The following is a 27,198-nucleotide window of genomic DNA, read 5'->3' as shown; positions in this document are numbered from 1 at the left end:
GGAAAAAGAAATCATTGTCCAACGAGATCTATTTATGTGTTTTACCACAATAGACATTTCTTTCAAAATGAGAGATACACCAAGAACAAAGCAACATTTTCTCCAACAAGATCCAAAATCTTATGAGGTTTATTGCAGGACTATTCTCTGACAGCAGGGCCGGCTCTAGCCATTTCGCCACCCCAAGCATGGCGGCATGCCGCGGGGAGCGCTCTGCCGCTCGCCAGTCCCATGGCTCCGGTGGACTTCCCGCAGGCGTGCCTGCGGATGCTCCACCGGAGCCGCGGGACCAGGGGACCCTCTGCAGGGACGCCTGCGGGAGGTCCACCGGAGCCACACGGGACAGGCGGACCCTCCTCAGGGACGCCTGCGGGAGGTCCACTGGAGCCGCCTGCCGCCGTCCCAGCAACCGGCAGAGCGCCCCCCGCGGCATGCCACCCCAAGCATGCGCTTGGTGCGCTGGGACCTGGAGCCGGCCCTGTCTGACAGAAGAGTGATAGCTAACCATTAGAAAAACATTTTTCTAAACTGCAAACTTGAACTATGACTAATGTAATGTGTCTGTTATTCTTTCCCAATTTTACTTGCAAATGGACTTGTAAGTTTACTCAGCCATAAGGTGAAGGGTGAATGCACCAGAGTGATGAAAACTATTACAAATGTTGTTCATCTCTGACTGGCATTCTTCAATGCGCATGCATGCCTCTGCCTCTCCAAGATTTTCAAGAGTGAGTGGTGCCCCACTTAACACATATTAAAAAGGCCTGATTTTCAAAGAGTGGGCACTGAACACTTTCTGAAATCATCCCCTTTAAAGGATCTCAGCTTCTCAACTTGGGCACCTGCAAACTGAAGCGTCCAAAATCACTAGAGGGTATGCGTGTATACATTTTTTGTACATATATTACTATATACATGCACATGCTCATATATATGAATATGTATACAGGTGTGAACATGCATATGACAAGAACTCTATCAGACTTTAAATAGTGTTGAGCATTATTCTAGTCCTCGATTGGAGCCTCAAGGCACTGCCACAAGAGTTCTATTACTACTACTAATGAAGAAGCAGCTAGAAAAGCCAAGCGTCCCTTATTCCAGCACATCCATTTATAAATGGCATACTATGAATGACAGGTCAGTCTCTAGCATTGTAAACTTATTAGAACTGGTTGCTCCATTAAAGAGCCCATAAACATGTTTGATAGACAACATTTAAACGACAGCTTATTTGGTGGGTATTTCTGCCAGCATTTTGTTGTCAGCACAAACCACAAAGCTCCTCAGAGAGGGGATGTAACCATGGAAGAAAAAATTTGGATTACTTCATTCTTCAAGAATGCTGTATTTGCAACAGAGGAAGAAATTCCCATAGGATTTCTTTAACAGTCTTTGAATATTTGAACTGTCTCGTGGAGCAAAGGCATAAAGTAGCAATGTATGTTAGTCATATCAAATTGCACCATCCTTAACAAAAATAAAATCACTTATGGGGTCAAACAGTTCTGGATGTAACAACTCAGATACACTGCATATACACAACATATGCTTCAAAAATATGTAGGATATTTAATATCATTGTGTGGAACTGGTGCACTGATTTAATTTCTTAAATGGGGCTCATCCTTTCCAAGTTTTCCACACATGTTGGGGATTATGAAAGCACTTGGAATGGTAGAAGATGGTACCAGTGAAATGTGAATGTTATTCTCCATCTAGCAAAGCAAGAATGGGTAACAGAGACAACAAAATTAGAGTTTGAAATGCTACTTCAGTCCAGACATTTTAAATAAGTAGCTCCTATACCATTGGATCTCAAACTTTTTTACTGGAGACCCCTTTCACATCACAAGCGTCTGAATGCGACCCTCCCTTATAAATTAAAAATACTTTTTTTATATATTTAACACCATTATAAGTGCTACAGGCAAGCGGGGTTTGGGGTGGAGGTTGACAACTCGTGACCCCCTATGTAATGACCTTGCGACCCCCTGAGGGATCCCAACCCCCCAGTTTGAGAACCTCTGTCCAAATGAAGAGCCGGTTTCTAATCTGGGTCTAATCCAGGGTTTGCCTAGGAGAAGTAAAATACGTGGCACCTCATCTGGCACTCTCACTTTGTATGGTCAGATCCCCCTACCTCAGAGTATCCACAACATCCACCTCTGCCTATCTGTGACTCCTCCCACACTCCCAGATGCAGTAATTCTTCCCCTCACCTGTTGTTGGCCTTGCCTAGGTAAGGATTTAAAGACGTGATGTTAGCATGTGTTAGGTAACACCTGCTAACTGACAATTTAAAAGTCCAGACTGAACTGAGGGCTGGTCTACACTACGGGCGAAAATTGATCTCAGATACGCAACTTCAGCTATGTGAATAATTTAGCTGAAGTCGAAGTATCTAAGATCGAGTTACTCACCGTCCTCATGGCGCGGGATCGATGTCTGCGGCTCCCCATGTCGACTCCGCAATTCTGTTCAGGTTGGTGGAGTTCCGGAATCGATATAAGCGTGTTCGGGGATCGATATATCGCGTCTAGATGAGACACAATATATCGATCCCCGAGAAATCGATTGCTACCCGCCGATACAGTGGGTAGTGAAGACATAGCCTGACTTTAACACATGCTAAACTGGTCATTTTAAAGCTCATATCCCTTCTAGACTTTAAGTTGGACAGTTTACTATGCTTTAAAAGCCATATGCGGTTTCACATATTATCAAGGCTACCTTGCATGGGCTGGCACACTAGGAGGTGGAGGTGATGTGCAACTTTCCAAAGAGGGAGCTGGGGAGATCAACTAGGGACCACGGGTAGGGAAGCAGGAATGATACTCTGGCTTGGGGGTGGGAGCTCAAGTGTATGCATATGGGGAAAGGCCCATGGGGGAATGGGACAGAGGAAGAAGCCTGACACCATGTCCAGCCCAACATACGTCTGCTCTCCCTGCTAGAAATAATCATCTCAGTACTAATACCACACTTAGTGCACACATGTGTCATAAACAGATAGCTAAGGGTTAATGTTCTTTTACCTGTAAAGGGGTAACAAAGGAAACCAAACACCTGACCAGAGGACCAATCAGGAAACAAGACTTTTTCAAATCTGGGTGGAGGGAAGTTTTGGGTGTGACTTCTTTGTTCTTTGTCTTGGGTCTGACTCTCTCGGCTCTGAGAGTGATTTTTCTATCTCCTGGCTTTCTAATCTTCTGTTTCCAAGTTGTAAGTACAAGGATAGTAAGACAATAGGTTTATATTGTTATTTTTGTATTTACATGTTTGTAGTTGCTGGAGTGTATTCTTTTTGGATAAGACTGTTTATTCATTTTCTTTAAGCAATTGACCCTGTATATTGTCACCCTATACAGAGACCATTTCATGTCCTTTTTCTTTCTTTTTATATAAAGCTTTCTTTTTAAGACCTGTTGGAGTTTTTCTTTAGTGGGGACTCCAGGGAATTGAGTCTGCAGCTCACCAGGGAATTGGTGGGAGGAAGAAGTCGGGGGAAAATCTCTTTGTGTTAGATTTACTAAGCCTGACTTTGCATACCCTCTGGGTGAGGGGGAAGAGAGATTAGATCTTTCAGTACTTGTGTTTCCAGGACTGGAAGCAGGGAATCTCCTAGGGTCGTCCAGGGAGGAGAACCTGGGAGGAAGTAACAAGGAAACAAGGGGAGGAGGTTATCTCCCTTTGTTGTAAGACTCAAGACATCTGAGTCTGGGGGTCCCCCAGGGAAGGTGTTGGGGAGACCACAGTGAGCTAGGCACTGTATAATTCCTAGCTGGTGGCAGCAATACCAGGTCCAAGCTGGTAACTAAGCTTGGAGGTTTTCATGCTAACACCCATATTTCGGACGCTAAGGTCCAGATCTGGGAAAAAATGTTATGACAACATGTTACAAACGAAACCTGGCAAGCAAATACAGATCTCCAGCCCATTTTATCATCTCGGGAACAGCCTCCAGTCCCTGTAAAGAAATTCATCATTATGTCAAACCTAAGGGGTAAAGCAAAAATCCCAGACCCCTTCCAAAAGCCTGATTCCCCTCTGACTTACACTGATGGCAAACAGAGGTAGCTTCATTGCACTCGAAGATAAAAAGGAGAATCAGGCCTTGAATGTCTATGATGGAACCAAATCCACATTTGAGTGATTGTGGGGGAATATAATTCAGCAAGTTCAGGGAAACATCAAGAGTCATAAAATTTTCTGAATGACAAGTTATAGAGGTTCAGAAAACACACTTGCAGTCTGAACATACGTCAGTTGTTTCACAAAATAGTTAATACTGTTCATCTCTAAAACGGAGGCTTTCCACATAAGTTTCAGGGTATCCTGGCTCCGGTGACTATGGCCAAACCTTCCCTCTTGAAATTGCTGCCAGATAGCTTCTATGTACCTTTATTTTTTACCATTTTAAGTTGCTTTATGTATGCCTGCGTAACAAAAGGCTGAAGTCTGCAAATTAAATAAGAAATAACAGATCCCCTTTCATTTGTCTGAAATGTAAAGCAGAATTTGTATGTTAGTATCGGGGAAAATTGTTTCATGGAAGTGTCGCAACTCATTCATAATTGGTGTTAATTTTATATAGACAAACTGATATGAGTGGTTAATTGAAAAAGTCATACATGTTCAGATCTAAAGAGTACAAAAAAATTCCAGACCAGGTCAGGCTATATATAATAGAAAAATAAGCTATGTAAGCATGTTATCTTAGCACTTGTTGTACTTGCCAAAAATGTTTAATATTCATAGATAATGAAATATGTTTAATCAGAACAGTCTGTTGATTCTTGTAATAAATTAGGAACCTCTGAAACAACAGAAAAGGATAAAAAAAATTAACCCTGGAAGAATTCAACCAACACAATGACAGCGATGTTGCTAAAGACAAAGGGGTAGTCTAAGAACTCAAACATTGTCCTTAAATAGTGATTAAAAGTTGCAAAGTTAAATTACTATATGGAGATTCTACAAACACACAATGAATTCCGACAGTAAAATTCTATTGTAGGTTTGAGTACTACTTATTCAGCTAATAGTTAAAGGGCTAAATCCACAAATGGCATAAATTGCCACTGAATTCAATAGAGTTATGCTGATATACATCAGCTGGCTCAAACTGCATGCAAATAAACCTTTCTGACCACCAGTCAGAGAGATGAATCCTTAAGACTCATTCATTCTACCACACTCGCCAAAAGTAATGTGGCCCAATCCTCAGCTTAAGTCAATGGAGCTTCATCAAATTATATTACCTGGCCATTATTTTTATGGTCTAACTATTGAAGTGTGTATAATAGGTTATAAGATTTGAAATAAGAGCCAATGTAGCCTATTATTACATTTCACTTATATACCCTTCTCCCCGACCCCACATATTGAAATGTTCCTACAGTTTTAGTCACTTTACTGGTTAATAAATGGCTAAACAATGGATACTGGCAATCAACCTCCTGTCACCATATCACAATCACCCTTCTCTTTTAGGTAAATCCACCCATCTTCTGTTCTAGGGTTCCAGGAAGTGGGAAAAGGAAGAAAGACTGACAGAGGATCCTGTTCATCCTCTGTAAACGTTAGAACTAGATCTGAGCAAAACTTTTCAGACCATGGAAGTGGTGGGGTGTGTGTCCCAATGACTATCAAAGTATTTTATGCAAAGCAGAACAGCTTCAACAGGAAAGACTGAGACCCACCACAGTCTACCTTATAGCACAGGGGTTGGGGTTCTCTCCTACAGCGTGGGAAACCCACGTTCAAATCCTGTCCCCATATTAGGCAGAAGGAGAACTGAACCCACATCTCTAACATCCCAGGGGAGTACCCTAACTAATGTGCTACTACTGGAAGATGGGCATCACCGCCTGCTCCTCAAGATGTTTTGTGAATACATCAATAAGTGTCCTGACACTAAATGGATTGATGAACAAAATGTTTCGTTTGCCCCAAAAGTGAAGTTCTGTTGATATTTTTGGTTCATTGAAATTTTTCAGAGGTATCTAATTTGGTTTAAGCTGAACCTATTTTTTCTTCCCTGAACCGACAGCAAATCTAAAAACCAATCATTTGCCCAGCCCTAATTAGAACAGACGCAGTTGGTAGTGTGTAAGATGTGCTAAGAGGTGGGCCTTGCTATCACAATGGTCTTATGGGTTAAAAAGCAAGTCCAGCCATCCTCAGCTAACTACTGGGCATGTTACTGTCAAGCAGCAAGTGCTTGCTTGGGACACGTTCGCTCCTACTCAGAAAGGCAATTAAGTGCACACCTGGACTTCTGTTCCCTCAACCCACTTTGAGGAATCCTGTAGCAGCTGAGGCACTGGGCAGCTTTTCTGCTGCCTCTCACTGCTCTGGCCAGGGCAGGATTTAGCCCTGACATTTGCTTGCAAATACTAAGCAGCCACCCACAGAAGTATTTAATCCAAGAACTGACGCCACAAGTCTAGTTGAGCAAGAATAGCAAAAATATTCAGATTTAAAATCCATGACTCTCACACGAGAAAGGTTCCCTACTGAGACAGAGGGCACCATTACATAAACAGAGAGAAGCAGCAGTGAACATTAGTTTGATTTATTTTTACTGCCCACACAAAGTTTAGGCCTACAACTGAGCAATGCCATACATGGCAACCAAAAGGACAGTTTACACCTAACATTCACATGCTATATATATACACACGAGTCTTTAGCCGCTGAAATCCACGAGGAAAGCACTGACATTTACGTTCTTCCTTCCTCTTATGTACTGTAAGAAGTCCAATCACCATATCATGTTGAACAAAGTTTAAGGTATATTTCTTTTAGAGAGCTTCTTCTATAACCTGCAAGCTAGGAGCTGACTCTTCCTTGATAACCCTCCCCTTCGTCCCAGCTCCTACTCAACTCGAATCAATCCCTTTCCTAACTTGCATAAAAGCCCACGGTGTTTTTTAAACCTGCTTGTTAATGTTACTACTTGGCTGGGTGATCAGCAAAAGGCTCTGAAAACAAAGCAGAAAAACTGGTTTCCTTATGGAGTCTGAAAAGGTCACCTCTAGGGCACGCTCAGAACTCTCAATCTGCCAGGGTTTAGAGCACCTCAGAATGTTTCCAAGCACCACTGGGAAATTTTTAGCAGTGCTGTGAAAGGAGAGATCAATATCTGATAAACTAGAGGAGCTTTGCAAGAACAAAGAGAGTCTCTGTTGTGCAACTTTCCTGATTTCTGAGCAGCTGAACCAAATGTCACTGAGTTATATTTAAACAGGTCTTTGGTTTTCCCTGAAAGACCTAGAAATCTGCCTATAGCATTTTTATGCAACAGAGAAGAGACAGGCCTCCATGGTAAGGACTCTATATTGGCTACAGGACAGACAGTAAGACCCTGTAGTTCTCCCCTGGCTTTCAGACCAAGCAGCATAGTCTATAGTGCCTACTATCACTATACAGAGTTTCTTTATGTCCTGCCTCGGAGTCAGTATTCATGGAATTGGTAACTCACTGCGCGACCTTTCTGCTGAGATTAAACAAAAAGCTGATCCTTCTTAACCTGCAGTGTTCTTAAGTTTTTATTTCTTTCTATCAGAAAGAGAGAGAGAACCTCCTAAAACTTTCACCTTACACTGTCAGGATTGTTCAACACTACCTGATAATAGTTTCATTTTATGGACTCAGGACATTCTCACAAGGTTGGATTTCAACGGTTAGGACAGCCATCTAACATGACCCTTTTGTTCCTATTCAGGCACAGGCATTTAACCCTATCCAGCCAAACAAGGAGGAACTTAATTTACACAATCACCTTATGAGCCACTTCCCTACTTTTAGTTGCAAAACATACATCCATCCCAAATCTCGTCAAACTAGTTGATACTATAGCAAATTATTTGCAGATAAAAGGTTGACTCATAAATCAAAACTTACAGGAAACTTTTATGTTAAAAGAATTATTCATTTCAAGTTTCCTTCCCTACTATTTTTGGCATGTTAAAGCTCCACCAACAGAAAAATGGGGAAAAAGATATTATTCTCACACTCCCTGAAACAAACAAAAAACGTTGACTCTGTCCTCTTGTGATTCAGTAATTCTTCAGGGGTGAATTCCCTGGCCAAGAAGCTTACAAAAAGTCTCTTATACGTTCTTCACCAGGCCTCAGTAAAACTCCTGATTGCCATGATATATTCACAGCCTTCTGTTTCCATCATGCATCCGAAAAAGGCTGGTGCATACATCTAGCTCACGTGATAAGACTTCTTGCTTCCTTCTGAGCAGCAGTGGCTCCAGGCACCAGTGCTCCAAGCGCGTGCCTGGGGTGGCAAGCTGCGGGGGGTGCCCTGCCGGTCCCTGCGAGGGCGGCAGTCAGGTTGCCTTTGGCAGCTTGCCTGCGGGAGGTCCCCGGTCCCTCGGATTTGACAGCAGTTCAGCAGCGGGTACACCGAAGCTGCGGGACTGGCTGACCTCCTGCAGGCGTGCTGCCGAATCCGCGGGACTGGGGACCTCCTGCAGGCATGCCGCTAAAGGCAGCTGCCTGCTGTGCTTGGGGCGGCAAAATACCTAGAGCCGCCCCTGCTTCTGAGTGAAATCTAAATCCACACATAGGAAGAAGCAAATCAGCTCCCTTTACAAAGGCTCTGGGATTCCATATATTTCTACAGCCACAAAGGTGCCATTCTTTCCAGAGAGAAAACAACCACAGTGTAACTGACCCAAGGTGTTAATCAGAATAAGAAACTATCTCAGTATCTTTAGGTCATGAGTAAAGTCTGTTGAAAAAATTGTAGTGATTGATAAATGTCACTTCTTTTTCTGTCTATAAACTGACCAATAGCAGTTTGCAGGTTTGTTGTGAATATTCAATACTCACAATCTGAACTTTGGTAATGTGTTTTGATTGAATACATAGGTTATATGGTTCATTCCAGTTCCTTGTTTGGATAAGTATGACTCACAGTAATCAGCCTTTTTGGTGTAAGTACTTATATTTATAAATTCAAAATGTATTTTCCACACAAAAATTCTTTAGCCAATATTCACTTAAAATATGCTGCCTCCACGAATATTCTGTCAGCAATCTCATCCACTAGAGTGTTTGGACAAAATGAACAACAAGGGTAGGAAACGCATTCAAAGGGATTTCATTTAAAAATTAACACTAAGAGTCATGGAGAACTTTTTAAGGCAAACATCCATCTCCACTCTCTACTTAAAGCACTACCGAGCACTGTATGCAAGAGTTGTTTTCTGCATCAAATGTTGTACACGCAAATCTGACCAACACTGTATGCTGGTAAACAACTATTCAGATTCTCCCAATAAACGAAAATGTCAAGAAATATTTCTGGACAAATGCACCATGAAACCAGAGATAGTTCTAAGTTAAATCAATGATAATTTCATCTTATGAACAGACTACCTAAACTCCCTCATAGATTTCCACCACTATTTCAACAACCACCACCCATCCATCAAATTCTCTTTACAACTCTCCCACACCAGCTTCAACTTCCTAGACACCACAATCAACTTCACAATGGAACCTTACAGACAACTATCTGCAAAAAACGCATGAATCACCACATCTACCTTCACAGATCCAGTAATCACCCCAAACACTCCAAGAAATCTGTTATCTACATCCAGGCACTCAGATATCACAGAATATGCTCCAAGGGGAAAGTTCAGAATACACAGTTTAGCATACTTAAAACTGCCTTCACCGAACAAGGACATTCCACCAGAGAAGTAGATCTCATCTGGGCCACCCAAATACCCTGAGAGAACCTGCTTCAGTACTGACACATACTTCTGCTCCTCATGCTGACGGTAGGAACACACTCCTTTATGAGTCACCTTTGGGATCCTCCTCCTTAACACATAAGGGCCAGGCTCAGAGGAAGACATAATATGCCTGTCTTGTGGGATGACTATAAATACCACATACACTCACAGAACCCCTCCTGGCTGGTCTAAAACAGGTTATACAGGGCAGGCATGCTATACTCCTCCACTAGATTAAAGGGCCAACAAACTATTGTGCAATATACTCCCTTGAGTGAATAACCTCTTCCATTATGGACATAGACCCCTGTGATTTCGAGGAACCAGAGAGGAAGGAAAAATATGTGTGCATGTGCAGCATTCATTGCAATAAGCTAGCTGCGGAAGAGATGATCAGTACAATGGACCAAATTAAACCTTGGTGTAAATCTGAAATTTCCATATACAAATCTCATCTCAATGGTGGCCAGTAGCTTCAGAGTAAATAGCTGCCATGATGACAATGAGCTACCCAGAGTATTATCAGTGACATTTATGTCCTGGCATTCTCTCGCTGTGTGCATACAGTCAGAGTCAAGTCTGGAAATTTTAAAGAAAAGAAACTAAACAAATCTTCAATTGGCTGCCAACAAACAAGAGGTTTTCTGCATGGGGATCATATGAGAGAGTTCTGTTACTCTATCTAGGTGCGGTGTCCAGTAACATATCCTAACAGTCTATTCATATTCCTAATGCAGCATTCAGATATGCACAACCACTTTAAGTTAAGATGCTCTAATATTCTCCTATCACTTGAGATTTTGAACATCTGCAGTGAGGCTGCCAAACCTTAGATCCTTGACAGAGAATGGGAGCAAGTCCAAGATCAACATCAGAAACCATGACTATGTTTAAGTTTCTAGAATTCTAAAATTTCTTTTCACAGGGCAAATGAAGAAAAGTCTGAACCTGCTTAGGACTCTTCATGGGATGAGTGAATACATTTAACTCCTCCCTTTTGAGTGTTCTGGGCCTTGCTTGACTTATGCCTTGACAAAGGCAAGGAAGCAAGCAATACACTGTACAAAAAGGGATTTTAAAAAGTAACCTGGCATCAACCAGCAAAGACCTGTGACCCTGGGATTTATTCCACTTGAGTTTTTGTGTTTCACTCTTCTCATGAGGAGAGTAATGCTGAAATGAATATTTTTGTTGCTAAATTAATATGCTATCTTGGAATGCAATATTTATTAATTTCTTTCCCAATTAATTTGCTCTATTTCTTTAACCCTAAATACATCCATTTTCTTCTAATGGTATGATACAGGTTTCACCTAATCACAGAACACTAAAAACTTCTGTGAAATGAAGTTGCAACCACGGGGAAACTCCTCAAAGATTTTTTGTAATTTTGCCTGTTGTTCTTTTAATCAGTATGGGCTTTTAAACTGTCCCTGTTGAAGGGCAAAGGGAACTGCATATCAGAAATGAATAAGGAAGTCGAGAGGAAGAACAATCTTGCAGTTAAACCGCTGGACCAGGACTCAGGAGATCTGGGTTCAGTTCATTTGGGTAAATCATTTAATCTCTCTGTATCTCAGTTCCTTATTTGTATACTGGGGATCATAGGAATTTCTTTTTCTCACGCTCTGTCTTGTCTATTTAGATTACAAGCTCTTTGGGCAGGGACTGTCTCTTACTATATGCTAGGCCTCAATCTGAGTAATAACAATAATAGTACTTTTCATAGTCAAAATTTTAGTCCAACCAAACAGGCTCTTTAAGTACATGATTTTGTTGGCCTGCATGTTGCTCATAACACTTAGATCTTCCCAGAAATCCAAAAACATGCATACAGCTCACTCCAGTTTAAAACAAGTCTGCTTTGATTCTAGGACTCGCTTGAATGGAGACTGAAAAATCTGGCAATCCTACAAAGCATGGTCCCTGTGGATGAAGGTTCTGCCTGCACCAGATTTGGCTTCCAGTTTAAACAGACAAACTCATTTTCCAACTGTTAGTTTCTTGACTTTCACAAGCATACATACTTTTCCTAAAAATAAAATAAATATGAAACGAGCAATGTGATCCAGCTCCATAGAGCCGCCTGATCAGAGTAATCCACGACTGTTAATTTAACAATCACTTCAGGAAATCTCATGGTTAATTTGGTACAGACATCCATGTGACCATCCATACAGATGAAGGCTTGTTGGTTGACAAGTCAGACTAGCTCTCTATTCCACTCCTACAAATTTGCTGGAAGATCTTTATTACTTCAGTTTAAAACCAAAAGCCACACGTTTATTAAGCAATGTTTTCTTTTGTAGGAAAGTATGTAAGATAGTGGCTATAGCTGGGGCCTGGGAGTCAAAATTCCAGAGTTCTGTTAACTCTACCCCTAATCTGCATGATTTGGAACAAGCTATTCTCTAGCTGTGTGTGGCCACCTGTATGATACATACGCATTCTTGCAGGGGAGTTAAGACACAACGTTTGTAAGTTATTTTGAGATCTTTGAAAGCCAGGTGCTACATAAGTACAAAGTATTATTAAATGCTTTCTATTTATCTACCTTAGGGTTTGATACTACCATCCATCACTGTAGTCTCTGAGCACCTTCCACATAAAGTCAATAGCAAGAGTAATGTCCCAAATGGACTTCATGGGAATCCTTGGTATGTCTCCCTTTTTGGGGTAAAAACTCTGCTCAGTTAGAATTCAAGGCTTTGATATTTTACTTTTAGTACAATTCTAATTTTGGTTTTGGCTTTATTGTTTAGGTTGATTTACTTCAGGCTGATTGATTGGGGGTTTAGCAGTAGGAATATTGTGAGTTCCATTCTAGTGGTGGAAAAGCCTTTTGGAAGAGGAAGGTTTTTCAGAATTTCCTAAAGACAGTCAGACTCTGGAATTGTCTTATTGCATTCATCTTAGTCTTTTTGTGCAGTCAGGCAATGCAATATAAGCTGCATAAATGTTTGCCTAAGATGAATTCTCCTGCAATCCATTCATTAGTGCATCTCTGTCTGGGGTTATACAGTAGTCTCAGACAAACTATACAAAAGTCTATTTGTTCTATCAGCAATAATCCTCTGGCTTGGTGACCACATGAGAGAGTAGACACAGTTTCCTAACAAACATTTCACTTCTGCACAAATGCTTATTCTCTGTGCGGAAGACTTGGCTTGTGACCTTTGGACAACCTTTTGTTATGGTAACTGGAAATCAAGATATATTTAGCACAGTCTGGTGTGGGGAAATTAACATCCCTAAAATGGACAGACTAGTTATGACGATCTGCCTCTTCAAGAAACACAGGAACAGTATGTAATGCACGCTCCTCTCCTTCCCTTCTGCTTATTGCTGTATTTGCTTCTCCAAACTGTAATTAACCCGCTGATGAGGAAGGAAGCACTTATCAGCACTTCCTTGCTGGGTGGGTGGGGAAAAGAGGACAACGTAGGGGGTCAAGGACAAACAAGTAGTGTTATTTGGGTGATTTGGGAAGTAAAAGGCAGAGAGCTGCAGTGAGCATTCTAGCCTTTGGTATCTGAGATCATTACTGCATTGCTGGGAAATAAAATCTTTTAGAAGAGTTTCTGCAATAAAGCAAAAAGCTCAGAGCAACAGACAGGAGAAGAAACATGCTATCTGTTTTAAAGGGAGTGAGATAATCTTGTCCACAAATGCCTCCAGTAGACACAGACAGTTCTAATGGGCTGTATCCAACTCTCTTCATATTATTTTTGTGACTAAATTATGGAACAAGAACCCAATCCACACAATATAGAATGAATGGCTCATGGCACAATATAGATTATGCTGTACTCTATATGCATACTGAACACAAATGTGCATCATAGTTACTCTATGTGCTTGCATCCACAAACTGCAATGCTGTAGTGTATAGTAAATGGATCAAATCAACTTTGACAGGCAGGCACAAATATTAAATGGCTTTCAGAAAAATGTGTTATGCCATAAAAACTTAAGATGCCAATGTAATGAATTTTAAGAGTAAATCCTGGCAATTCACCACCGATTATTCACATTGTTTACGCAACTTTATAAACATTCTTATTAATAATCACAACTCTATCCATTTTGAAAGTTCTGATAATGTTGACTTCTAAGAATGTGAAAGCAAAAGAATAACTTTGCTATGCATTGTTCTGAAAGAGACACTATTCCTCTGCACAACTGCATCAGCTGATGTTTGTGCTACCAGAAGTACAGACTGATCAGAAACATCGGAATCATTGGTAAATGTGTTTACAAAAGCCTTTTTGCAAAGCAGCTACTTTTGACCCATTTTCCAGAGTTCATTCCAGTCTGCTGCTTTTGGATATAATTTGTTTTTTAAAAGGGTGTTTGTTCTGCACTATGATGCCTCAAAAGTTCAATGGCTTAATTTTCCCTTTTCAGTCAATAAAACCTCGACAAGGAGGTAGGGTGGTCTTGTGCTTAAGGCACTGGAGACTTAGGAGACAGATTCAATGCCCGGCTCTGACACACACTTCCTGCGTGACGTCAGGCAAATCACTTAATCTCTCTGTGCTTCAACGCCTCATCTGTAAAACACTTCCCTACCTCCCTGAGAGTTTGTGAGGATAAATGCATTAATGCTTATGAGAAGCTCAAATACTACATGGGGGCCATATACCATAATCTTCTTAGACAGATATATAGAGAATAGCAGTATCAGCAAAAACATGCTCCACAATCCCACAAGCGGACATTGCTAGACAGCTAGGGAAAGTGAGTGTTAGTGTTTTAAACAAGTGTCTACATTTCCAACACATCACGGAGCCTAATCATAAGAATCCAGGAGGTCTATGAGAATTGCATGACCTCAGAACCTCTCAGGATTAAGCCTAAGTTTGGAACTTTGTTCTAAAAGGCTTTCATGACTTTACCATCTGCCCTGGCACCCATAACTCAGTCCCTTGAGGAGCAAGTATTAAAGTTTACGGGCATAAACCTGTAAATGCCAAAAGACAAATGCCACATTGCACAGAGTGAGCAATGTGACACTGAGTCTGGACTGTCTTCTGCATTTTAAACTAGGCTGAACAAAGCATTAAAAAGGCCTGGGAGGTAAAAAATCCTGCAAAGGCTGGAGGATGGGCTCAGTCTAAGCAACTCTGGCAGGTAACATGATGCTGGTTCTTCCCTCCCTATTTCTAGATTCTTCTACAAATATCCAAACTCTTCAAGGCAAAAAGCCTGGGGAAGGGGCACAAGCAAAGCAGCAATGCAAAGAGGGCTTTTCCACCTGCTATTGCTTTGCGCCAGCCACAAACTGATTGGCATGTACAGGGATGTTGGTTATGTGCGAAAGAAGAGGTCATTGAATATCCATTTGTATGGTTTCAATGACACAAACACCTGCATTTGGGTCGTGCAATGGCTGCAGCTACTTTTCCAACCAAAAGGCTAGAAAAGCAGCCACACATGCAGCCTCTTGACTTACCTGTGAGTTGGGGTGTTGGGTTGTGCTTTTTCTGCACAGTTTCCCACACACATCCAATTACTATGAATTTGTACAGGGGAGGAGTGAATCAGCTCCCTAACCAACTCTTCCTTTCAACATCTCATCAATACAAAACATGATAGTTTAACATATTAACCCAAACTTAAAAAAACCCCAAACCCCAAAAGTGAATCCTATGTCATGAGGTGGTTTTCTTGGTGGCAGACACAGAATTTTTTTTTTATTTAATCATCAGGCTACTAACATTTGTAAGCAACCAGTCAAAAACCCTGTTTGTGTTAATGATGAGGTATAATATGATATAAATGTTATATTCAGTTTTAAGTTTCCTATTTAAAGGTGATTGTACAGAAAACTGATGTAAATGAACATGGATTGGCTTTATATCAGACTCCACTAGACAGCAAACTATTTAAATCAGAATACAGTTAACGTTCGATCTTACTTAAGTGAGAAAAACTGGGAGTTTCACCACTTGAGGAAACATTACAAAGTACTCACCATCATCTGCTGAATGTGAAAAGTTTCAGCCCCACTGGCAGAGAGGCGGTTAGGAAACAAAATGTCAACAAAAGATTCGGGGAGTGTGCTTGGTCCAGTGTTGTAAACCTTGAAGTGTGAAAATACATATAAATACAGGTACATATATTAAAGATCATGAATATAAAATTATTGCAGAACTGGAATTCTCTTCATTGACTTTACACACTTACTTAGAGTGAACATGGATTACAGATATATTTCCAAATTTCACTCATGTCCCTAATTTTTTCAGTCTTCACTAAGAACTGTTATATAAAGCATGGGATACTGCAGCAGGGGTTAGTTTAATTTTTGCTCTTTTGACATTTAGTATTTTCACCCACAGTGTGCACTATACAGTGAACAGCATTGACGTACAATGGCAAGTAATTAAAAAGCCAGTTACCAACATAAATTACATGTGGCTTTTGTCCATTATGTGGAGACACGGTCAATGATTACATTTTGAATGCTTCAATAATGCTGTCTAGAAGAATGAAAAGAGCATTGCTTTTCCTACCAATGTTGTTCTTTTCCATTATGGTAACCATTGCATTATATTTTGTGTGTGTTTTTCTTAACGAGCACAAACCAAAATGGAATGATGAACATGACTACTGGAATTCTGGGTTTACTGACTGTGTTGATAGGAAATGTACTTGAGCAACCTTAATTCAGTTCAAGATTTGGGGGGGTTCAACAAAACAAAGTTTTTTCATGGAAACATGTTGACTTTTCACTGTAAAACCAAAGAGTTTCCAGCCCCAAACTGAAAAGTTTCAGGTATAAAACACAAAACTTTTTTCCTCCCCCCAAAAACCTCAAAGATATCCATGAAAAAATTCAGTTTTTAAAATATTTTGTCTACTTTTTTCATGAGGAAGGAAAAAACATTTTCTGACCATCGCTAATACACACACACAGAAAAAAGTTTATATAATCAAAATATTAAACAATCCAATTAAAAACGTTCAGCTATGTTGAGATTTCTTTGTCTAAATATATAGTGATCCACATCAGCATTGTTGTGAGTCCAAGGGACTATAAATATTAAAATATCAAGTCTTCTTTCTTGAGGCATTGTATATATTTTGAGGAATGCATGAATCATAAAGGGGACTGGTGCAGAATGCCAAGTCTTTACAAAAGCCCTGAGGCACAGGAAAGGAGAGGGGGCTCCAACTACAGTGGAGCAGAACAAATACTGCATGAAATGTGAGCCTAATGTAACAAATTAGAAATTTAAAAAATGGATAATCCCACCATGATAAGGAAAAACAGTTCATGAATAAAAGGTATTCGGATTACACAACATATTATTCACAACAAAACATTTGACTCAATGCAGATTTTCACATACAAAAATCGCCCCAAATCTTATGTATTTTTAGTAATTCATCTTTTTTCTGTTGAGAAAATGTTACTTTTCTCCATCTGGAAAAATTTAATAAATAGTGGGAAAATCATTAAACACAATTAAACAAATTGTGATACAAACCATGCGTTACCCATTATGAAACCCTACCATCTCTCTCTCTCTCTCTCTCACACACACACACACACACACACACACACACACACACACACACACACACACACACACACTCACAATCTGAGGTTTACCACTTTACTGGAGGGCAGATCTGTGACTTGTTATAGTATCATTTTCAATCTCTATCTGAAAACTCTCTTATATTGCAACTTTTGTTTGTGTGAGAGAGATCAGAAGGGAGGGAGGGATATATTATCAATGTATAAATTCTATCCCTATACTTTATATAATTTTCTTTTATTGAAAGTAATCATCTAGTCAAAATATCAGTACATCTGGTCTTAATCTGTTTTCTAACCAATAAATGACTATGGAAAAACTACAAATCCTCAAGAATAAATTGAGAGTCACAGGCACTAGAAGTCTGGTTCACAAGAGCTTTAACATCCTGAAATCCCAGTTTGAACACCCAGCTTTTACTCCTTTTTAATAAATAGCTACGGGCAGTGCATGACAGGAGGGGCTTAACTGCTCTGGACTATAGCCTGCCCCTAGATTGAGACATGTGTTACCCATTATGAGCTAACTGGCATGATGCCTAGGAGAACAGTGGAAAGAAGGAAAAATGAAAAGCTATTGTTTACAATATTCTATAAATGATCCCCCACCCTCCCATATCTGTATGATTTGTCATCCCCTACTTCCATCTAGTGGTCAAAAAGGATTTGTAAAGATAACTATGAAACACAGTGATGGTAGTGAGATGAGTTCTTTTTGGTCCTATCAAAAAATCTTGTTTTAACATGCATCCCACAGGTTACACTGCACCAGGAAGCTACGTCATCCACATGAAAAGGATGATCCCATAGACGTGCACAGGTAATTTTGAGATCCTGTGTGACGTATTTAAAATGAACTCTTCTCACCTCTACCCTTTGTTGTTAAACTCCCGCATTAGGGTGACCAGATAGCAAGGGTGAAAAATCGGGACCGGGGTGGTGGATAATAGGCACCTATATAAGACAAAGCCCCAAATATCAGGACTGTGTCTATAAAATCGGGACATCTGGTCACACTATCCCACACAGACACAAACAAGGTGCACAGTTCTGGCCCATTCTTTGCACTATTCTGTAGTAGGGAGCACTGTGTACCTTGTAGTGTTGACATTTACATGCAACAAGCCTTGATTCTTTTGAGAGGGAACTTGCTCGGCCTCATGAATGAATGCTGCCTATCCTTCTGTTTAACCATAATGCCACTGAAAATAATGGCTCTTCCCTTTGGAATCTTGGGACTGGATCTGAGATGTGACACTTGAATGAACAGAGCTGTTCACTCTACACGTGATGAAAAGGGAAAAAAAAGACCAGACCAAACAATGGCAGCTCCCTGCCCATGAAACTGTGATGCCCTATTTCTAAATCTTTTAATAATACATGAAGATAAGGAAAAACACCATCCCTGGAGACTACTTTAGTCCACTGTGAATACAGCATCCTAAAACGTAGGTATGATACACTGTTCTGAGATAAGGAAACGTGCACCAATCTCCCCACAAAAAAATGTGCTGTCAAGAGAAGAAGTGTAAAGGTGGATCAACTTTACCTGAAGAGTGAAGTTGAGAGGCTGAAAAAGACATTCATAATTCTCCAGCTGAACAAAATTGGATGCTTCCACAGACCCTCCATAGAAAAAGGAAGTCGGGGAGACAGTTCTGAAAGGTTAAGACATGAATTCAGTCATCTCCATCTGTCTTCAATGTGAGATACATTTGTGGATTGAAAGTGCAGTGCAGAGTTCATACAGCTTGGTACAGAGAGTTAAGAGAGGTGACTCAAGGGAGCCCTTCCCTTCCCTTCCCATCATATTGTCTATACTTTGTTTTATTCTCAGCAGTAGGTCAGACAAATACAACCTTAATGGATCCTGAACTGGGTCTTTTTTCTGCTATTCCCAGACATAATATGAGACATTTTTAACATCATATCTAAAATCTGTCCCTTCTTCCCCATACCTACGACAAAACTTCTTGTCCATGCCCTGGTCCTTTCACATTGGGAACTGAAATCTTTCTTTCCAGACTCTCAGAGCTCTGAGAACATAAGAATGGCTGTACTGGGTCAGATCAAAGGTCCATTCAGCCCAGTATGCTGTCTACCGACAGTGTCCAATATCAGGTGCCCCAGAGGGAGTGAACCTAACAGGTAATGATCAACTGAACTCTCTCCTGTCATCCATCTCCATCCTCTGACAAACAGAGGCTAGGGACACCATTCCTTACCCATCCCAGCTAATAGCCATTAATGGACTTGACCTCCATGCATTTATCCAGTTCTCTTTTAAACATTGTTATAGTCCTAGCTTTCACAACTTCCTCAGGCAAGGAGTTCCACAAGTTGACTCTGCGCTGTGTGAAGAAGAACTTCCTTTTATTTGTTTTAAACCTGCTGTCCATTAATTTCATTTGGAGGTCCCTAGCTCTTGTATAATGGCAATAAGTAAATAACTTTTCCTTATCTACTTTCTCCACATCACTCATTACTTTATATACCTCTATCATATCCCCCTTTAGTCTCCTCTTTTCCAAGCTGAAAAGTCCTAGCCTCTTTTATCTCTCCTTATATGGGACCCGTTCCAAACCCTAATCATTTTAGTTGCCCTTCTCTGAACCTTTTCTAGTACCAGTATATCTTTTCTGAGATGAGGAGACCACATCTGTACGCAGTATTCAAGATGTGAGTGTACCATGGATTTATATAAGGGCAACAATATATTCTCCTTCTTATTCTCTATCCTCTTTTTAATGATTCCTAACATCCTGTTTGCTTTTTTGACCACCTTTGCACACTGCGTGGATGTCTTCAGAGACCTATCCACGATGACGCCAAGATCTTTTTCCTTATTCGCTGTAGCTAAATTAGCCGCCATCATATTGTATGTATAGTTGGGGTTATTTTTTCCAATGTGCATTATTTTACATTTATCCACATTAAATTTCATTTGCCATTTTGTTGCCCAATAACTTAGTTTTGTGAGATCTTCTTGAAGTTCTTCACTGTCTGCTTTGGTCTTAACTATCTCGAGCAGTTTAGTATCATCTGAAAACTTTGCCACCTTGCTTTTTACCCCTTTCTCCAGATCATTTATGAATAAGTTGAATAGAATTGGTCCTAGGACTGACTCTTGGGGAACACCACTAGTTACCCCTCTCCATTCTGAGAATTTACCATTAATTCCTACCCTTTGTTCCCTGTCTTTTAACCAGTTCTCAATCCATGAAAGGACCTTCCCTTTTATCCCATGACAGCTTAATTTACATAAGAGCCTTTGGTGAGGGACCTTGTCAAAGGCTTTCTGGAAATCTAAGTACACTATGTCCACTGGATCCCCCCTGGAATGTTAAATACTTTTTGCATTTAGCCCACAAAGGTTTAAAAAAACATACAATAGGCCAGATCTTCCGCTGGTGTAAAGCAGCATAACTCCATGAAGTACAGTAGAGCTATACTGCTCTACAACAATTGAGAGGATCTGTCCTAATCAGCATAATTTTGGAGAAAAAAAATTAATTCACAGAAGAAATTAAAGGAATCGCTCCTGCATAGTTTGCAACAGAAAAAGAGACTCTAGTTTTATGCCATTGTATCTCCACTGAGGCCCTAAAACTGTCTGATCAATTACTGGTTATGAATTACCCATTCAGCTCTATTTATCAATGTTTAATACAACAAGTATTTCTTGTTAAAATGGCAACAAAAGACTTAGGTAAAAATGTCACTTGCTATTGTCCCAGTCCTGCAGACCTTTCTAATTCTTTGCTGAAAACAAGGCAAGTTTTCCTTGACTAGGTTTGCAGGGGGTGGGTCACTGATAACGTTAAATTAATCTGAGAAAGCTGTTTTAATAACAATAATAATTTTCACTTACGTATGGATTTCTGTCTATGGTTTCCATGGCACTTTATGAACATTAATTAATTACACTTTTCAACAACTATGGGGTTGTAATCTCCATTTTGAGACTGACGCACAGGAAAGATGTAGTGACTTGCCCATGGTCACACAGCAAGTCAGTGGCAGAGCTGGGAATAGAAGCCAGGACTCCTGAATGTCAATCTCAAGCTCTCATCACAGTGTAAAACACAACATTGTTTTACCAGAAGGACTAAGACACAGTACAAAACTCACAACCCAGGGGGGAGATGGGGCTAATCCTCCCAAAATGCCCTCCTAATCCTGGGATGTTCCAGGGGCAGAAAAGGTTCTTGGTGTAATTTAAGACAGCCCTGGGAAACTAAGTTACAACAGCCTCCCCAGGTTACCATACAGGTGGCAGTAGTACTCAGAATTTCCAAAGAGCTGCATCTGACATGCCCTCCTGCCCCAGCATGCCTCCTATGCTGGGGCTCATGAGAGAGTCTTCAGAAGGCAGCCTTACTGCTGTCTTCTATAGTGCCCGTGCCAGGAGAGTCCTCTCCCAGCTGGATATGGAGCTTTTAGGGCCTATTTATGCCACTCCATCCCTTTATGTAGCATATGAGCAGGGCCAAGGATCTCTATCATGGACTCAGATCCTTAATAATAAATGAAAATATTCTTTAAAAATATGGTGTCCAAAATAGAGCATCACTAATGTTATCATGCCTCAGAACTTTATCTCCTCTGATGAAACCATCAGTAAACTCAGTCCTGGTAACCAGACAAGGTGTTCTCATGCTCTGGAGTTAGCTACACCTAACGTATTTGAATGAAGAAAGTAATCCATAAAATCAGTTAAGTGGGGTTTTCAAGACTTGTCTTTTAAATGAGATATTATGAAGAGAAGGAAAGAAGCCCAAGTTGCGTCAAACTTTTTGGAATGTTTAGAATCTTTGTTCACTAACAGGGAGAAAACAGCAGTCCTAGAATAATAGATGAAACTCTTCTGTGCTTGAGAATCATCAGTTTCATCAAGGAGCAAGAGATTCACTGGATTAAAGTTTAAATGTAGACTGATTTCCATGCAGACATATTTGACTCCATTATTTAAATATAAGGTTTTTTCTCAGTACTGCTAAGTGTTATATTTTCAGTATCTGGAAATTTTTGTACTTGTTAGTCATGGGCAAACCTTAACAAGTCCAGAGGATCAAGTCAAATAAACACACATCTGAACTACTGGGGGTCTGCAAAACCTGGGCCAGAAACATGGTGAGAACAGGCTCTCTCTCAAAATTTCCAGCATGTACTCCTTCCCATAGGGATAGAAATACTATGGGGATAGTCTTTTTTGTAGTATTTTGGCACAAAATCTGGTTTGGAGCCTGTAAATGCAGACATGTTAAAAAATTAAAATGAATGAAAAAGGTTAGCCAGACTTTTTCACACCTCCAAAGAGGTTGAGATTTATGTTGAGGTTTGATGGCATTCTTCTTTTGTCTGAGTAGGCTCACCCACATCTTCCACATGCATGACAACTCTGTGCGCTAATGGGAGTTGTGTGACTTTATTCCTGTGCAGTGTGACAGAAATACAGGCCTAAATGGTCAAACCCAGATTCGGCCATGAATCTAAAGGTTTACCCACATCCTCTTCTAACTCACACATTGAATTCAAATAAGCACAGGTATCTATTTTTTCAACTTGTAACAGTGGCTAAGTATGTCTTTGTCCTTTACTAGTGGTATAGTAGTGCCATGACCCTTAGCTCAGGCAGTAGATGCTCATGCTGCCTGGATTCAGTCACCACAAAGAATCCATTCAGGAGGTTGTTACAAATGGTGGCTAATACGGGGCTTGAAGTTCTGCAGACCTCTGATGCTCAGGATGTACTTCCCCAAGTGGGCAGTACATGTAAACCACATTAGCTCAACATACGTCATTATTCCTCATTGGTGTCTGGATGACCTAATTCTGAGTCAGTTACTGCCTGGGTCGCCTCCTGGGATTGAACCTGGAATCTCTGGATCTAAAAGGTTCAGCCTCAAATGGCAGTGCTAAAGGACTAGGCCCATAAGTTTATAGCTCTTTATGAGGTCCAGCCAATAGAGAGGGACATAAGAACATAAGAATGGCTATACTGGGTCCGACCAAACGTCCATCTAGCCCAGTATCCTGCCTTCTGACAGTGGCCAGGTGCCCCCAAGGAAATGAACAGAACAGGTAATCATCAAGTGATCCATCTCCTTTCGCCCACTCTCAGCTTCTGGCAAACAGAGGCTAGGGACACCATCCCTGCCCATCCTGGCTAATAGCCATTGATGGACCTATCCTCCATGAATTTATCTACAGAGGCACAGTTGTCCAGTATATTACAAGTATTTCAGCCTCGATAGTGATGTGGATCTCTCTATTTTTATTCAAACTCCTTTCATACCAGGGAGAATGGGGGTTAAAATATAAACACAAGCTAGTTCTGACTATGAAATTAAACAGAAAGGCAAATAGTTAGATCTCACCATTATTCAGAGAATTCCAGAACATTAGACCCTAACCTTTGGCCTGGTAATTCTCAGCCATATCTTTAGACACATCTTCTGGAATGAGATTTGATTCATTTAGTCTTGCCTCCCCCCCTTTTTTTTAAGGTCCATCACATTCACAGAATTACAGCAACTTAAATCAAATACTAAAATATCTAATGTTACTAGCTGGGAGAGGATGGGGTGCAATAAATACATCCCAGATAATGAATGACGATGTCCTGTTTTCAAAGTCTGGGAAACAAGTCTAGAAGAAAGCAGCTTTCTGGCCACATATAAACAAAGAGAAGAATGTAATTTTCCGTTGGATGAAATTCACATGTTCTTGTTAGGATTTTATTTGTATTTTTTGTCATTTGATAATTGGTCACTTACCCAGTGATAGATGAGTCCACTTCATGCATCAGGGGCACAGACAGGGTGAGAGTGTTGTCATGTAGTGATTCAGAGTGTTCTAGGTTTCCACTGTGTCAGAAAAGAAAAATAAGCATGCTGTAAACCTACAGGCTTTGCACTGAATTACACGGGTGCAGTCAGCAGCTATTATCTCATATCGGCCTTTTACTCTGAACCTCTGTGTTTGAGTGATGGCTCATTACAGAGACTTTGAAAGATCAAGGGTTACATTTGTAAATTGTGCCCTGGAGCGGGCATACACACAAAGCTTGTCTTCTGTGGATTGCCTGTGTGCATGCACTGTATGGGTAAGTCTACACTGCAGTTGGGAGCATGCTTCTCGGTGCAGGTATACAGCCTTGCGCTAGCTCTACATGCTAAAATAGTAGAGTAGCTGGTGTAGCACAGGTACCATCTTGGGCTAGCCACCCGAAGAGGGTCCAGGAGGACTTGTACTCAGGCAGCTGCCCGGCTACCCCGGCTACACTATTTTTAGTTCATTAGCATAAGTGCACTGGGAAGCACATCCCCAGCTGCAGTACAGACATACATCATAAACGATATGCTGAAAAGGTACCCATAAGATGAGACTCCATCTAAATTCACTTGGCCTGGAAAACTACTGTAGTAAAATAATGGCAAGTCTCCATCTTACATCTCAAACATAATCAAAATAATTTACAATCAATTTAAAATCATTCTTTATCTGCCAGATTGTACCTCTCTTTTGAAGGAGATCTTAGAACAGTTCTGTGATCCTACCATTCTCAAATCAGTAAACGAGGTGGTGCACTGATTGAGGTGTGTACTCTAAAACAGCCCATATCACATTTAGTCACTTTTCAAAATGAGAGAGAGATACGTTTTTATTAGGTGCTATTACATGGCCTTGCAAAAGTCCAAAATATGGAGCAAAAAAGATGAGTATTACACAACCATGTCAATTTATTTCAATGGGATATATAGAGACGTATTGTTTTTCGAAATCTCTCTGACCTCCCAAATTTAGGGGATGTTGGATGTTGAGTAGAAATGTGACACCATGTTCACTTTTCGCCAAACATTTCAAAGCCAGTTCAGTAGACAGCCCTACTTCAGATTACCTCTTCTTGACATAAGAAAATGACGGTCAAGAAGCTTCAGTCACAGGTTTTATCAATAAGAAATGTATCACCAACTATATTTCCTTGGGCTGTGAACTCATCAGCCCTCATAAACTAAATGGAGTTGAGCAAAGCTGTGGATCTAAAAATCCTTGATTTCTGAGAAAGTTTGAATCTGAATCCAAATTTTGTGGCCATATCACTAACTCCAAGATGGGCCAAACCAAAGCCTCTGAGCCTCTAAAACTGTTTCCTCTCACACAGGTTTGAAGATGACTCCAAATCAGTACCACTGACTTCCTGTCATGCCGTGACAAATATGTCATTTACTGAAATTTCAAGTGGTGTGGATGAGCATCTGAAAATGGACAAAATTGCCACAAAGGGTACTTTTAGAACAGCTCAGATCTAGATCCAAATTTTGAGACTCTGGCCTGTTTCTACAGTTTGTGAATAGCATTTTTCCCACTAAGTAAGAAAAAAGCCAATGCTCCTGATAGCAGGGAACACTATGCTGCTGTCTTTTGAATGACACAAACACTGAGGTCTTTCTGCTTATTTCAAGTCACTGAAGGTCCCATGGTACATTTCCCATGAGTAATCAAATGTGGCCAATTTCCAACATCAATCATTGCTTTCCTAAATTCCCCATTGCTTTAAACCGACAGATTATTCTTCATGTCCTATCCCCAGTGTGGAATGTTGCTCGTGCCATCAAAAAATAGCTGTGACATTCCACTCAAGAGGTAGGTAAAATGATGGCTATATGTGTACAGTTTATGATTCTGTAGTATGCTTTGAAGCTTGAAGGTGGTGCTGTATTAAATCAATACTAGTATATAAAATGACCCTCTTCACAAACGAAGTCTGGATATTTAAAGTATTATATTATGCCTTTGTTGAGAATGCTGTATTCTGAGCAAACCCATGCAGGTCAAAATTGCAAAGATACTTAATCTGATGGTGAGTCTGAATGCCACCAAAAGATGGAAAAATAATCCTGTTCTACCTTTTTAACATATTATTTCAGATTTCAGCAGCATAACCTAAGGGACCGGTTTTGGCTTTCCGCTGTCAAGGTACTAGATTTATTCACAAACCTTAACATTTGACCAAACAAACCCCTCTTATTTGGGGGCAGTGTTATTGAGGCTATAACAGGCAGCCTTGGGACTCCTTGTATAAAGTGCTAAGTTGGCTTTGCAGGCGGCTACCTTTGTTCAATAGGACTGTGAAAAAACAGGCTGCTGATACAGCACAGCCTTCTGTGATTGGCTCCTTTGATGCGACTGCCAATAAACAAAGGCATGCGGCTGAAGAGCATTCCAAATACCCTACCCCACCCAACAAACATTTTACAGTACCCTTTCCTTTTGCACAGGTTTTAAGTCTCCAAAACAGTGTTATTTTGTAGCACGTCACAAATACCAAGGGAGATGCAGTGCCTGCTAGTGGAACTAGTCATCTGTGAGTGAGTGGAATTCAAAAGGGTACACGTGTGTGTAGCCCTCTGAAAAAGGAAGAATATTTCTGTCAGCAAAGGGTATGACAGGAAACTAAGGCTAGCAACCCATGTTGCTTCCCCAAAAAGTGCATGTTTTTGTACAATAAATATTAGACTATCCAACTGTTAGGCTGTTCCAGACTATGCTGCCCAGCTTGCAGCTGCAATGAGCCCGTTGGGAGCCCCCTACGAGCAGTGACAGGTTTGACTTCTACACAGATATGTACTTCCTACACTTCCAGCACGGTGGGAAGGGAGAACTGTTCTGTGCTAAGACGGTGCTACAGTGCTGGCTTGAGGAGCCTGTGAATACAGGATGTCCCTTTTCATCTCAGCCTGACTAGGGCACATCACAGGTTTCCCCTCTTATTTTCTTTACTCATAGGCTTTTCTATAGATCTCACTATTGTAGCATTAAGTTCCTAAAAAACACTCCCTGTGAGGCAGACAAGTGGCCAGGGGGATGGATGGCTCAG

The 27,198-nt window shown here is 40.7% G+C and overlaps 1 protein-coding gene across 1 annotated transcript in view; it reads right to left on the bottom strand.

The window, feature by feature from the left end:
- Window positions 1-27,198, bottom strand: part of ITGA9 (integrin subunit alpha 9) — a 291,817-nt gene that overhangs the window by 47,987 nt on the left and 216,632 nt on the right. The window contains exons 21-23 of the mRNA XM_050938116.1: window positions 24,095-24,184; window positions 18,865-18,973; window positions 15,744-15,851 (exon numbers count right to left, since the gene is read on the bottom strand). Of these exons, the coding sequence (XP_050794073.1) occupies window positions 15,744-15,851; window positions 18,865-18,973; window positions 24,095-24,184 (307 nt within the window). The remainder of the gene's footprint in view (window positions 1-15,743; window positions 15,852-18,864; window positions 18,974-24,094; window positions 24,185-27,198) is intronic.

This window comes from Gopherus flavomarginatus, chromosome 2 (assembly GCF_025201925.1).
Source record: "Gopherus flavomarginatus isolate rGopFla2 chromosome 2, rGopFla2.mat.asm, whole genome shotgun sequence".
In the NCBI taxonomy this organism is placed as follows: Eukaryota; Metazoa; Chordata; order Testudines; family Testudinidae; genus Gopherus; species Gopherus flavomarginatus.
The sequence above is the reverse complement of the archived record's forward strand: the minus strand, read 5'-3'. Positions and strand labels throughout refer to the sequence as shown.